The 15,405-nt window shown below is 50.7% G+C and overlaps 1 protein-coding gene across 1 annotated transcript in view; it reads right to left on the bottom strand.

Annotated features, from left to right (window-relative positions):
• Positions 1-1,026: 1,026 nt before the first annotated feature.
• CPPED1 (calcineurin like phosphoesterase domain containing 1) overlaps positions 1,027-15,405 on the bottom strand; it is a 139,427-nt gene continuing 125,048 nt past the window's right edge. The window contains exon 4 of the mRNA XM_075564273.1: positions 1,027-1,492. Coding sequence (XP_075420388.1) covers positions 1,263-1,492 — 230 coding nt within the window. The 3' untranslated portion in view covers positions 1,027-1,262. The remainder of the gene's footprint in view (positions 1,493-15,405) is intronic.

The raw sequence follows: 15,405 nt of genomic DNA, 5'->3' as shown, positions 1-15,405 counted from the left end.
TACTGCAACAGGGTGAAGTGCACACGCCGTGCCAGGCTCACACAACACACTCTCTTGGCGCTGCCCACTGCCCACTGCAGTTCATCAAGGCGGGGCCGAGTTATACTTTGGTGGGAAAAGCATCAGGCTTCTTCCATGAGACTTTGTTTCCTTTGAGAAGTCTGCATCTACTCCTCCTTCTCCTGTCAAAGTAGCACAGTAACGAATCTCCCCAAGGGAGGCACCTTTGGACTGCAGAGTTCCTGGGTGGTGCAAGTTCTTAGCACACTGACTTGTTAAGGTTGGAGGTTCGACTCCACCCAGCGCTTCCTAGCGAGAAAGGCCAGGATAGCTGCTTTCATTGCACCCACCACAGAAAACCACATGGAAACAGTTCTACGCTGACACAGGTGGGACTGCCATGGGCCGGGAGCACTGCCACGGCACCTGGTTTATGCTGATGCCAGGAGAACCCCACCCCGCAGAGCTGCAGCATCGGAACATGCAATGCATGTGGCCAGACTGAACTCACGGTCCAGTGGCTGGGAGGGTGGGTGGGTTTGGGGTGTTGCTCTCCTCATCTTTTGGAGGAGATGTTCTTATTTGGTCCCTGTACGCATGAAGGTGACTTTTCTCATCACAGGAAGGCAAATCACAGCTCTGACAGCGCCCACAGCACCCGACTCCCACCATCAGCACCAGCAGAGGCTTCAAAAGCTCCCAGCACACAGGGGCTCCTCGGAACAAACAGGACTGGTCATTCGAGAAAGCATTTGTTTAGTCAGGCAGGGAAGGCACTCACTTCAGTTTTCCCTAGCACTTGGGGCGTTAAGACCACAATTTACGACAATCTGATGTGGTTTGCTCAAGAAATTAGCAAATGCCACCACTAGATACCAGCTGGGACTGAGCACATAGGCAGACACGGCCTGCAGGATGTCGGAAAACACCCCCCCACCCCCACCCCACACACACCAAGAAGCAGAGCTGGAAAACACCGCATTAAAATAAAGAATGTCTTCAGACACCAACGAAGAAATAGTCGGATTTATCAATTAATTTCTTTTTTTTATTTCCAGGCTCCATTCTCTTTTTCAAAGGAAGGGCAGTTCTGTTTTGAATATATCAGGACCTGACCCAGCACTCTGATTTATGCAAAAGGACATGAATTCACCAAGCCGCCTGGGCGACTTTTGTTTGTCAATCAGGAGCTGTGTGCAGCTGCTGTTCTGGCGGAATAAGAAGCGAGTGGATGTGGAAAGGGAATAGCTCGTGAAGGGCAGTCATTTCTCCGTCAGCAGACCCACCAGGTCATCATCCAGTCCTTTCTCGCTCAGCTCGTCTAAGCTGTAGTAGCGGTGGACCATCTTCTCGGCGGTGACCACCACGACCCTGAGCCCATGCGTATCTTTGCCCAGCTGGCATCCAATGGCTGATGACACCACCATTTCCAGGTCCTGGTAGGTGCCCCCGGCATTCCTGTGGTAGTGGCCTGAGAAGATGGCTTTAATACCTACAGAGAAGAAAAGAGATTTGAACCAGGGATGTCCACTTAGGTAACTAGAGCGCTCCAATATTCTGTGAGTGCTATTTTATTAAATGTATAATATTATGCTGGGTGTGGAGGCCTTGGTGGTGCAGATGAATAAGCGCTTAGCTATGGACTGAGAGAGGCTGGTGTGTTGAGTCCACTGAGAATGCCGAGGAAGAAAGGCCTGGCAATCTGCTTCTGAGCAGCTACAATGGACCCCTCATGGAGCAGAGTTATGCTGTGTACACCCTGGGGTAGTGAGTCAGGGTTGACCCTCCTCAGCTGCTCTGGCCCTGGAGCGCTGTGTGTAGCAGATACCCCCCACGCACCCCCCACCAGGACCTTGTCAAGAATAGATCACCTAGTGAAAGCACATCAAAGTCTGGGGACAAGAACCGAGAAGGCAGCTACAGTGGAAGGCTTTGGGGTGATGAAGGAGGCTGGTGAGAGTTTTGAGCCTCAATCAACACTCACTTGATAGAAGTTATGTGTCTATTAGAAAAAAACACGTGGGTGGAGGGCCCATCAAGATGGTCCAGCTTGTCTACTGACGGCAGCGCCTCTGGTGTGTTCTCCGAGTCGAGCTGGAGCCAGGGCAGTGGATATACAGCAAGGAAAACCACAGAACCGAGGGAGGTTCGGGACGAACGAACAGCACACCGCCCAGAAACACGAGGGAGGCAGCATATGAGGGATGAACCTTGCTGGGGCTCACTCGCACAGACAGCGAGAGGGGGAGCTAAGCCCGCCTCCCCACCAGAAGCCGGGCTGTGCGGTGTGCCTGGTTATGGAAGAGGCCAAAGATGGCGCGGGCCTGAGGCAGCGTGGGCCCCATTAGGCCTCGTGGGGAGCCCTGGTGGCACAGTGTTTATGAGCTGGGCCACTAACTAGGTCAGCCTTCAGAGCCGCTGGTTGCTCCAGGAGAAAGGGGAGGCTTTCTACCCCCGTAAGAGTTACAGCCTTGGAAAGCCATGAGGGCAGTTCCACCCTGTCCTGCAGGCTCACTACAGTCCGCATCGACTCGATGGCCGTGAGTTGGGTTTTTTGTTTGTTTACTGGGACCTACACTTGACAGGTACCCATGTGATGCCACTGTGTGTGTATGTGTGTGTGTGTGTGTGTGTGTGTGAGATTCCCCTTCACAGACACAGGGCTGGATGCAGCCTGAAGAGAATGGGGCTGCTGCAATCCTCTACACCAGCGGTTCTCAGCCTTCCTCAGGCCTCGACCCTTGCAGACAGCTCCACATGTGGTGGTGACTCCCAACCATATTTTCATTGTTACTTCTTAACTGTCATTTTGCTACTGTTAGGAATTGAGCGACCCTGTGAAAGGGTCATTCAACACCCCCAAAGGGCTCGCAACCCACAGGGTGGGTGGGGGTCGCGACCCATAGGCTGAGAACTGCTGCTCTACACAGAACTGGAGGAAAGGCCCCGCGGCTTTCCCCACTGAGCTTCTGTGGCTCAGACAGCCAGCCTCTGGTTCGCAGCGGAGCAGGTGCCCCCGTGTCAGCAGGGTTCCTTTGGAAGAGGCCCCGTTAGAGAAACATGCAGGGAAATAATGAGGAAGTGATGACAGTGAGGATGGACGGCCTCTGCCTCATCTGATGGTCAAGTGATAGAATTTAATTTTTAATGACGCCTACTTAACAACCAGCTCAGAAACTTCCCCAAAGTTTAACTCTTGGGCCTCATGCCACTATAAGCTGGGGCAGACAGGTGGGTTTGGGATGACGGGCAGTCACAGGCTCAAGTATAAGATGTGAAATGGGTTTCCTAACGTCACTGTGCAGCAATGGCCCTCAGCCACCATGGAATGGAAGGCCTGGCCCCACGGAAGGGTGGGGTGGAAGCAGAACCACCGGATGTGGAGGAGACGGCACACAGAGAAGTAATGAGGGCAAAAATGAAACCAGAAAAGGCCTCGTATTCAGACCAGACCTGACATCCAGAGCTACCAAGCTCACGAGAGGGTCCCAGGCTCAGGAAGAAGGCCTACAACACCCCTTGTTCAGGCTCTCAGTGTCTGACAGTGTTTCTAAGCTCTGCATAAGGTCTTCGGCAGCTTCTTCCTCTGAAGTGGGGAGCCGAGTGCTTCTTCATGGTCTGTGCTTAGTCTGGAAGCTCCGTGGAAACCTGCTCACTCGGGGCGACCGTGCTGGCCTTTGAAACACCGGTGACAGCTTCCAGCACCACAGCCACACACAAGCCACCACAGCGAGACAGACTGACAGAGAGTGGTCTGATAAGGAAGACTGTAGGAGAACAGATGCACCTGACCTCTCTCTCTGCCTTCGCCTTCCTGCTGGCAAGCCACCGGAGACGTGTCCACCACCACTGGACCCACAAGACCCGCTGGTGGTGCTCCTGCATTCTGCATCGTTACATGTGGTTTCATGAGTCTGAAAAGGGTCTCATGATGTGAGATGGACTGGGCTGGAGTGTTTTCCTGATCTATAACTACTCTTAGACATTAATAAAAAGTAGATACATTTGAATTGGAGTGCTGGAGAAGAATTTTGAAAGTACCAAGGGCTGCTAAAAGGGCAGACTTCATTTTACATACTTTGGATTCATTGCCAGAAAAGACCAGTCCATGGAGAAGGGCATCATGCTTGGTAAAGTGGAGGGGCAGCGACAAAGAGAAAGCTCTCGATGAGACGGGTTCACACGGGGGCTGCATCAGCGGGCTCAAGCATGGGAACAACTGGGAAGATGGCGCGGGGTTGAGCAGTGTTTGGGTCTGTTGTACAGAGCTGACTCAGTGACCCCTAAGAACAACACACTCCTCCCTCCCCTGCCCCAAGCCAGGGCTTGTCAGTCACCTCGTCTGCACGAGGATGAGGGAGACTGAAGCCGCATGGATGCATTTGAAATCTGGCGCTGGCGAACAATGTTGAAAGAACGCCGAAAAGGACAAACAGATCTGTCTCGGAAGAAGCGCAGCCAGAATGCTCTTTAGAAGCCAGGATGGCGAGACGTTTCCTCACATGTTTTGGACGCTATCAGAGGGACCACCCCCTGGAAAAGTAGAGAGTATGTGGAAAAGGGCAAGACTCCCGACAAGATGGACTGACGCCGTGGCTGCAAGGATGGGTTCAAGAGTAAAGGTTGTTTTGTTTTGTTGTGCAGAGGGTCGCTGTGAGTGAGAACTCACTCAGCGGCACCTAGCAACCACAAACACCATTTAGGAACCTGGCTTTACCCAAACCCACTGCCAGCGCCTATTCTGACTCACAGAGACCCTATGTAACAGAGTAGAACTTCCGGCTCATAGCGACCTTCAAGGTCAGAGCTGAACTCCTGAGGGCTTCCCAAGCACTTTCAAAGTGGCTGTGGGTTTGAACTGCTGATCTTGTGGTTAGCAGCCCAAGGTGTAGCCCAATACGCACATGGTACCTGTTCACCCAGGATGAAATTAACTATATGCAAGTGTCTGACAAAGATTTAAAAAGAACGTGCTTAGGACATCCCAGGAGAATGTGCTTAGGATATCCCAGGAGAATAATATAGGGCATGCTGAGCAAGATGTTAGAAAACACTAAAATGTAAACTCAGATCTGATACCCCTCCATAAACAGAACACATTCCAGACTGAATACTAACGAGAGAACAACGAGAGAACAACGGAGTGGACTGGAAGCCAGGGTTGAAGAACAGAGACAGACAGCACGGGGGATATAAACAAACAACAGAACTGAGACACACTGAGAAGCAGGAGATGCTGAAGGGGAATTAAACAGTGGGAAGGGGGAGGACTGTGAGAATTATTGGAAGAAATAATAGGTGAGTGTGTTCCAGAGATGAGGACACACATCCACAGGTAATAAGAACTACATGTGATTAAATCATATTCATATATTCCACAGTAAAACTGCAGTGCATCACAAAGGAAACAGAAAACCCTTAGAGATGCCATGGAGAAAATACGATTTCAAAGGAGAGAAGATTCAGGCAGGCTTCGGGCATCCGGGCAGTAGCATGACTTGCCAATGATGATGGTCTCTGTGGGTACTGACGGGAGATGCCTCTCTGCTGGAAACTGTGTGTGCTGGGCAACGATATCCTGCCCTTCCCATCAAACCCCAGTGCCTGGAACCTGTGGACATGGTATTTCTTGGCATCGGGGACTTTAGCTTGCAGATAGAATTAAAATTGTGAATCAGTTGACTTCCAAATAGAAGAGATTGCCCCAGATTATCTGGGTGAGCTCATTGTCACCCCAGACCAGAAAGACCAAAGCCACTGCCACTGTGTGGATTGTGAGTTGTGGTGACCCTGATAGGACAGGGCAGAGCTGCCATCTTTACAGAAGTGGACTGCCACGTCTCTCTGCTGCACGGAGGCTGGCTGGTTCCAAGTGCAGATCGCCGTGAGCACTGAAGACCCGGGCTGCTTTTCACAGGGGCCTTTACATGTGGAGGAGGGAGGCAGGAGACCGGAAGTCCTTAGGAGGATGCAAGGTGGGAGCCATGTGCTATGTGACTGTGATGAATTGGCCCCGTTGCTATCTGGACAAGGAAGGGGCCACGAGCCAAAGACAGAGCTGACTCTGGAAAAGGCCAGGCACCTTGTTCCAGCTGTCACCTTGTTCCAGGAAACCAGTCACCTTCGTCAGCTGACTTTCCCGGCCAGCAGTACCCTTCTGGAACCTACCAATCAACTCGTCACTCTGCATGGGATCTCTGACCCACGCCATCTTCTCGTTCTGTGTCTGACTGAACAACGTTCTCTAACCCACTCTCTTCCTGTAACGCATTCCTGCCGAGAGTAAATCCCTATGTCACTGTGTTAGAGGCCCTTTCCACTGCAGCAAGCGTCTGACACGCCACTCACGGGTGTCATCGGGTAAAAGAAAAATACTAATCAGAAGAAAGATGATGCCAGTGTCAAAATCAGATTTAAAAAACAGACTGAAGGGCAAATGCACCTGCATAAAGAAGGAGGCTGCACAATAATTCAGTACGTATGGAAACCACAAACTAATCATGAACTTAAAAGCATCTAATAATCCAGTCTCACATTATACAGCACAAACAACAGAAGAATTACAAAGTTGATCAGATTATGAGTGCATTTGCCAAAAAGCAAGTCTCCACAAATACCAAAGTCTTAATTATTATTAAAAAGAAAAAATTTAAACTATTAAAAAAAAGCGTGAACTATGTTTTTGACTTTGAGTGGAGACACATTTGTGAAGCCAGAGCCATGCAGCATAGCGCCAGAAAGAACCCGAGTCGTCAAAGCCACAGCCTGGCTTTCTGACATTGCAGCGAGATCATTTGCAGCAGATTTACCTGATGTAGTATGTCATTTCAGTTCCTGGCGACTGCTCCCAAGAGCTTGGATTATGGATCCAAGTAGGACGAAGTCCTTGATGATTTCCATCTGCTCACCGTTTATTGTGATGCGGCTCACGGTTGTTTTCATGATGCTGAGGGAGAACCCATCCTGAAGGCTAGCCTTCGATCTTCACTAGTAAGTGCTCCGTGTCCTCTTCACTTTCAGCAAACCAGGTTGTCACCTGCATTTCAGAGGTCGGCGATGAGTTTTCCAATCCTCATGCCATGGTCTTCTTCTTCCTCTCGTCCCATTTCTCAGGTTATTTGCTTGGCATCCTGATTTCGTAAATACGCTGAGAAGATACAGCCCTGACGCACACCTTTCCAGATGCCAAACCTTATTCTGTTTGGAACAACTTCTTTGTCTAAGTACAGGTTCCACACGAGCACGATGAAGTGTTCTGAAATTATCATTATTCCCAATGTTATCCACAATTTGTTATGAGCCACACAGCTGAGTGCATCTGCATAGTGAATAAAACACTCGTGAGCATCACTCCGGTACTCTTTGCTTTCACTCCACATCACTGGTGAGCATCACTCCGGTACTCTTTGCTTTCACTCCACAACACTGGTGAGCATCACTCCGGTTCTCTTTGCTTTCACTCCACAACACTGGTGAGCCTCACTCCGGTTCTCTTTGCTTTCACTCCACAACACTGGTGAGCATCACTCCGGTACTCTTTGCTGTCACTCCATATCTTCTTCTGAATGTAGCTTAAGTTTCCGGTTGTGTCTTGTTGATGCACTGCGTAACCTGTTTTTAATTACTTTCAACAACATTTTATTTGGGTGTGACATCAGTGGTCTTGTTCAATCATTTCTGCAATCTGTTGGCTTACCTATCTTAGGAACGGGCAGAGATATGGATCTCTCACAGCCAGGTGGCCAGATATCTGTCTTCCAAATTTCTTGGCATAAGCTAATGAGTGCTTTCCCATGGCCTCCATTTATGAAATCATCTCGGTGGGCACTGAGTCAACTCGTGGAGCCTTGCAGTTCACTAGTGCCTTCACGGAAGCTCCACTTGTTTCTCAGTACCATCAGCACCGCCTCTTGAGCTGGGTGAACACGGACCAACCCTTTTTAGTACAGCAACTCTGTACTAGCGCATCTTTTGATGCATCCTGAGTCACTCAGTAGTTTGCCATCAAATCATCACTGCAACTCAAGGCTTGGGCTTTTCCATCAGTTCATTCATCTGGAGAAATGCCAAGCGCTTTGTTGTTTTAACTCCAGGCCTTCCCACATTCCATGCCACTTTGCTTTGTCTTCTGGAGCTGCCGTGGAAATCTTCTATATCAACCAGGACATGAAAACACCAAAACACTGATCTCAAGAAGATGCATCAAACCATGGTGGAGGGGGGATGCTCTAAGGTAGATGTGGTGCTGATTGTACAGTTCCCCTTGACGCGACTGAACGACTGAACTATGCAATTGTGTGATATGTAAACTGTGGCCTAATAAAACTTGGGTGGGGGAGATGCATCAGTTCTACTCTGAAGAGCCCAATGAAGACAAAGATTGGAGAGGGTGGAAAGGAAGCAAAGTGGAGGCTAAGGGAAGTCAAAGCAAAAGGCGTGAAGAAGCACGTTTAAAACGGTTGCAGTAGTTACTCCTGGTTGGCAGGCTTGCAGCAGGCGTGGAACAGAGCTCTCAGGACTCTTGGGACAGCAGGAATGGGAGGCCCCCCTGTGGGCAGGGCCAGCACGTTCGTGCTGACTCAGCGACCCTGTGCCCCACAGAAGGAGACGCTGCCCAGTCCTGCACTGCTCTCACAATTGGTAAGCGTGACCCATGGTGGCGGCCACTGTGTCCATCCATCTTTGTTAAAGATCTGCCCCTTTTTCACCGACCCTCTATTTTACCAGTTTTATGATGTCCTTTTCCAGGGATTGGTCTCTCTTGATAACAGATCTCAAGTACGCAAGATGAAGTCTCGCCATCCTCGGGGCAGTCCGAGCTGCGCCTGGAGCGGCAGGCAGCTTTGGTGAGGATGTGGATGCACCCAATGGGGGTGCCTGCGTTGGCTGCTTGCTCCTGGTGGCCAGCCTTCCTGGGGTCCCCGAGCCTCATGTCTATGCCTTCTGAGGCGCCCAAGCGAGTGCGCTGTTCGCCCTGCCGCGGGGGCTTTATGGCCGGACAGAAAGCACTTAGCAGTATTATTATTTTTTTGTTCTGCTAAATTATGTTTATGAAATTTTGGCTTTTTATGTCTAATTCACAGTTGCAAACTGCACTATTTTGGAAGGAACGCTTGGCAATTGGAAAAGTAGCGTGCATTAGCTGTAATTAGCTGTAAAAACTCATTTATGTTTAAATTTCACGCCATATTTATTGACATCCGCAGAACGGCACGCTAATAGAGATTGTTCAAGTGACTGGCAGGAGGCTCAGTGTGGGTCTCGCTGGACTGAGGACAGCTGGGCGCCTCTGCCATATTCGCTCACTGCCGACATCCCGGCCACAGAGCAGGGCCGCCAGCGGGTGCTGAGATCTGCACAGGTGCCAACAGGGGACCAGAAACAATGATGAACGCGTGGCTAGCCAGTAGAATAATTGGTTCAAAACCTGAAAACGCCAGTTGCCGACATTGGGGCCCCAGTGCACAGATCCCGAGCAAACAGAGCAGCTGGGGTCAGGACTCAGGCATGCACAGCAGAGCAAACCTCCCACACACAGTTTGATGTGGGACACTGGGCAAGATGTCTTGGGTCCCTTATTCATTTGATACTCAGTCAACTCCACCCCCATCTGTCAGTGGAGGCTTCTGTGTTTCCAGGTTGCTAAGTAGGTGTCAGGAGAGGTTCAAGACTAAGATAGACTAAGAGAGGCCTGGTGGTCTACTTGTTAAAATCAACCAGTGACAACCCTGTGGATTACAACCTCCCATGGGGACAGTGCAGGAGCAGGCAGTGCTGATGGACATGGTTGCTCTGAGGAGGGGTCTGGCAAGTTGGTAACAATACCCATCTCATGGGCAACAGCAAGCAAGGCCTGGGACCAGCATCTGCAGCACTATCCCTGTTCATCACTCTCTACCCCACCGCCCGGGAGGGGGTGGGGGGTTAGTGTCCTCCAGGGGCAGAGCCGGCTGCTCCTGGTGGAGGACACACAAGGCGTGTCAACAGAGCAGTGTACAGCCCTGTCAGAGTTATCAGCCTGTACCTTTCCTGCCGATGGGCTGAAAGGCCTCCTGGCCCGTCCTGGCTTTCTGCCGGCTTCTGGAAGGCAAGTGTAGGCCCTTAACTCAGTCGAGGTAGGGCATGACTAAGAAACGGGGTTCTCTTGGAGGGACTGGTTCACCTGCCTCTAGGAGGCCTCACTGAGCGCAGGCAGGCCCTGGGTTATGTCACATTCCCTTCCCGAGTCTCTCTCTCTGTCAAATTTGTGCCAAAGCCGGAACAGTGAGGCCTAGTCAGCCAATTGCCTGTCTTACTATTCAGCGCACCTTTCTGTGCACTCTCACTGCCTGCGGCAGTTCTGACTCACAGCGACCCCACTCTGGTGGAGAAGTCCAGGCTCAGAAACCCACAGGGGCGGTTCTACCCTGTCCTGCAGGGCTGCTCTGAGTACAGGAGCGCTTTACTAAGAGACAGACGAAGTCACCTTGAACATGACAGGAAAATGACACCAGCTATGTGGAGACGCACTGGTTATTATGACTCTGGGATTTTTAATAGGCTGAGGTTTGGTTCATAACTCTGGCTTGTACGTAAGTTGGATGCCTAGACCAGGGATTGCATGGTACATGTGTGGACAGTGTTTGGATTATGAACAGCTGTGAGGAGAGGGGACGCATCTTCATAAACGACCCACGGGGGATGGTTTCCGTGGCACTGGCTTCCAATTTGTTTCCCCAAGGCACCAAGTCATGGAGACATTACGAGAGCTATTTTCAGGTCGCCTCGATTCAAATTGGGTTGCCATTTCTGTAAAATTTAATACTCAACTATCAGAAACTCGCTTCTCATCAACCAGGAGCCAGGGACGGGGGCGGGGTGCGCAGCTCAGCCGACTCCCATCAGGCCCTGATGGGCTTTTATTTTTACCCGGTGTGAGTGCGTGCTGACGACAATGCCGTGCATCTTTACGTGGTCTGCGGTCACGGTGAAACTCGCGTCGTCAGTCCTTAGTCACACATAAGTTCTTCTGCCTTAGTGACTGAGTCAGAAATGAAGGCGAAGGCAGGCTGGGTGTGAGCTTCCGGAGCTGGCAGAAATCACCCCTCCTGCAGGTACAGATGCCCCTCAACAGACACCGCAAATCAGGCTTGGGACAGGAACCCCAGCCAGTGAGCAGTGGCCTGGGGAAGCCGGGGACACAGGAGGGAGACACGTTTTGTGGCAGGCTTGGGAGGTGCAGGCTGCTGCAGGAGGGAGGCAGAGGAGGAACGGCTCACAAGGACAGGGGTTCTTTAGCGGGTAATGGAAATGTTCCATGATGGTTGTAGAATTCTGTGAACATCCTGAAACCAATTGAATTACAGCAGGAAATAGGTGAATTTTGTGGCATACTCAATAAGCTGTTGTCCCCATAAAGGGCAAACATGGTGACAATAGTAAGAACAATCTTTTATTGCAGATCTACTTTGCGTCAGGCACTGTGAACAAGCCTCTTCACGGGGATTATTTTAATTTTCAACATCTCTATCCCATATTATATTGTCTAAGGTTGGGGAGCCAGCCCCCGTCCCAAGGTGGGATCACCTCTGTGGTACAGGGAGTGCTCCGAGGGCTGGGCTGAAGTTGGCTCCGGCTAAACAGGCTGGATTTCCTTGCTTGGCTTGCCTTAGCCTGCCTTCTCTCTCCCTTCCCCTGGGAGCCTGCGCTCTCATGGATGCAAAGGTTTGCCTCAGGCTCTGCCTCTGGAGATCCCTGCTCAGGTCCATGAAGCTGCTTCCCTCTGTTTGCGAAACATGGAAACAGTGCAAGAGTTGAGGACATGGTGAGGTAGTTATATAATCTGGTGTCAATTTGGGACTTGAGAGGATTAAGAGTGAAGGGGTGGAGTCTAGTCTGTCAATTGGATCATAGCCAGTGAGCCTCTATGTGGGCATGGCTTTCTCCTGAGAATTCGGGGAAATCTGCTTTTTCCTCCTTGGTGGCAGACTTCTCTCGCTATCTGCTTACTTCCTGCGAGGTATTCCTGAGGAGAAGCCACATGGACCTACCCTGATGCAGTCCTGGGAACTGGAAAAGCCACGAGGAGACCCTGCCAGTGCTGAGATGTTTACAACACTACTGTATCCAAAGAATTTCCACTCATTGGCCCGTGATCCTCCTGCATTCGGTGGCATTGCATGTGTTTCATGAGTCTGAAGAGGACTTTGTAGACTGGTATTGGACAATATTGGACTTAGGTCTTGGACTGGGTTGGGATGCGTTCTTAATGTACAATTACCCTTTATATAAAACTCTTTTATACACATATGAGTTTCAATGGATTTGTTTCTCTAATCTACCTAGGCTGACACACATGGATTGGATAGGAACCACCTCAAATATGGGCTGGAATCCTAGTCCTTGGATCTGTATGTAGTATGACCACTTTCAGAAGTAGGGGTTTAATTTTGTTATGTTAATGAGGTCATACCACCATAAGGGGGTCCAACACAATCACTTCTGGTTTGTGAAAAGAGCACAAAACACACACACACACAGAACCCCTAGGCCAATGGTTCTCAACCTACCTAATGCCACGACCCTTTAATACAGTTCCTCATGTTGTGGTGACCCCGTCCCCAACCACAAAATTATTTTCGGTGCTACTTCATCACTGTTATTTTGTTACTGTTATGAATCAGGCGAACCCTGTGAAAGGGTTGTTCGACCCCCAAAGGGGTCACGCCCCCCAGGTTGAGAACCGCTGCCCTAGGCCCTTCCAAGCTTACTGACATGGAAGGACTTCCCCAAGAGCCATACTCTGAATTTGGACTTGTAGGCCCTGAATGGTGAGAAAATCACTTTGTCCTTTAAACTGTGGTGTTTGTGTCACAGCAATGCTGGGGGACTGAGAGATTAAGTAGCATGCCCATCATCTGGCAGGGGAGGGAGCCCAGGGCACCCCCTTCTCGCCACCCTGCTTTGCCCCTTAAACACATGAAAGGCCTCCACTCACTAAGGTGATGGTTATTTTCTGTTATTTATCTCTGCTGGCTTTTATGCCCTAGGAGAGCAGAGGGATAAACTGCAGCCCTACCCACGGCACACCCCTTAAAGGGAGGAGGAAGATCCAGATGAGCCAATAGGAACTGTTTCCCAAGAAAAACTGACACAGGAATAAGGCCATGGACAAAAGCGCCAACATAACAGCTACCTTGTGAGAAGGGAGGCGGAGAAAACATGGCAGTGCTTTCCCACGAGATAGACAGCGCCCCGAAAATGGATCAGGTGTAAGAGTGCCAGGCTGTGCACGTTCTCTCTCTCTCGCAGAGCATCACAGGAAAGCAAGGGAGGATGACGTTTGCCATGAGAAATTTGGGTAAAGGGACAATTGGGGCTCTCTCTACTTCTCTTAGGTTTGCAACATCTCTGTGTGCTTGAAAATATTGTCCAATAAAAAGTAAAAATAAATACCAAAATACAAGCAAACACAAGCTTGCTAAAAAGAAACACCGTAGAGATCAGTTTCCCATTTTGTTCAGTGCCCAGTCCCTGAGAGCACAAACAGTAGCCAGAGATCTACACAAACAGGCCCGAGTCTGGGCGCCATGTTTGGCACGTGCAGCGTCAATGCTGTACTGACTCGTTGCACCCTTCAATGCAGATGCACACTGCTGCTGGTTCTCGTTGCTCCCAGGCTGATTCTGACTCAGAAACCTCATGAGGCAGAGTGGGACTGCTGGTAGAAGCAGATCACCAGGCCTGTATTCTGAGGTGCCGGGGTGGGGTTCGGGGTGGGGGAATGGCCTTTGAATGGACGTACTCAGCACTCAAGCGCCAATCTGGGGGTGGGTGGGAGAAATGCTGAGAAAGGCTGCGCCCCTCTTTGCAAGTTCAAACCCCACTGGTGATCAGGAAGACATGATGCACAGGGAGGATGTTACACAGAAACCTGTAATTGGCTTGTATTCACCTTTTCATTGTTTTGTCCAGGATGTACCTCTGTATCTCAGAGCTGCCCTCTCAGATCTTGAAAACAGAAACCAAGCCCACTGTTGCCTAGTTGATTCTGACTCATAGCCACCCTACAGGTCAGGGCAGGACTGCCCGGGGGTTTCCAAGGCTCCAATCCTTGGGCTGCAAGATTGGGCTGAGACATGGGAACCAATGTGAACATGGTTCAGGAGCAAGCTCGCGGAGGCACCCAATAACAATAACCTTCACGGACGCAGAGGCCGCCTGCAGTCATGCCTGCTAGATTTGAACCGCTAGAACTGGGTACTTTAACCACTGTGGCACCATGGCTCTTAAAGACCAGCATGGAAGCCGGTAAACTATCAGTAAGATGTTAACGACAAACATTTTAACTTGGAGTTTGGTAGTTTCAGAGCCTCTTAGCCCTCCAGGACTGCTCAGGTGCCTGAGAAACTTGGCAGTGGCACTCCTGGCAGGAAAGAGCTTGTCGGGGGCAACCAGTTAGGCTGGCTCCTGGAGTATCCCCTGGAGTAGGGCTCCCAGGCCCAGCAGCTCTGCCTTCCCCTGAGCCAGGGGTGGGGTGCATGGAGCTCAGAACCTCCAGGAGCTGAACCACCATCTTCTGCAAGGGAGGGCCAGAGGCTAGTGAAGACCCATTCCAACTGGGCTGGGCCATGGCGGAGGCCCTAGGCTCTTGCATCTTCCTCATTCAAGTAGAACCCCCAAATCTGGGCATCTCTGCATTTGCAGACATGTCTGATTCAGGAGATGAGAAACATTGTTCGTCTTGGGATTTCCCTGTTTTGTTTTTTTTACACTCGGTTTGGATTAAGATGCTGTCCACCAGAAATGCATGTCCACCTAGAAGCTGTGGGTCTGTACTAATTTGGAAATCGAATCTTTGCAGACACTATCTGGCTAAGCAGAAGCCACGCTGGGTTAGGGTAGGCCATAGGGAATGGCCACCAGGTTGATCATAGCAAGGTTGGTGGTTCAAACCCATCAACTGCTCTGAAGGAGAAAGGTGAGGCTGTCTGCTTCCATAAAGTTTGGAGTCTCTCAACCCGGTGTGCCAAGACGTGAATGCAGCACATCAGCATGAAGCAGGGAGCCACTACAGAGGTCTGAGGGGCCGGGCCCAATCGCAACTACATGGACAGCCCCCCATCCCCCCAGAAGAATTTACTTCAGAGGACAGTACTGAAGCTACAGCTCAGGGAGAGAGACACGTCTGATCAGAGCACACAGGAGCAAATGAAGGGGGTGGAAGAAAGAGTGGAGCACATCCTGGCCCACCAAGCCCTGAGGACAATATTCCTGCTCCGAGCAGCCAGTGCACAGAGAGGCCCCACCACGAGACACAATGTCCCCTCACTGACCCATAGTGCTGCAGGGACAACACTGGAGACGCAGTGTGGGATTTTGCCAGGTCTGTCGGACCCCACCATACCGGGTGAAACACAGGGCGTG

This window comes from Tenrec ecaudatus, chromosome 12, assembly GCF_050624435.1.
Source record: "Tenrec ecaudatus isolate mTenEca1 chromosome 12, mTenEca1.hap1, whole genome shotgun sequence".
Taxonomy (NCBI): domain Eukaryota; kingdom Metazoa; phylum Chordata; class Mammalia; order Afrosoricida; family Tenrecidae; genus Tenrec; species Tenrec ecaudatus.
Note: the sequence above shows the minus strand (reverse complement) of the source record. Positions and strands in the feature narration are given on the sequence as shown.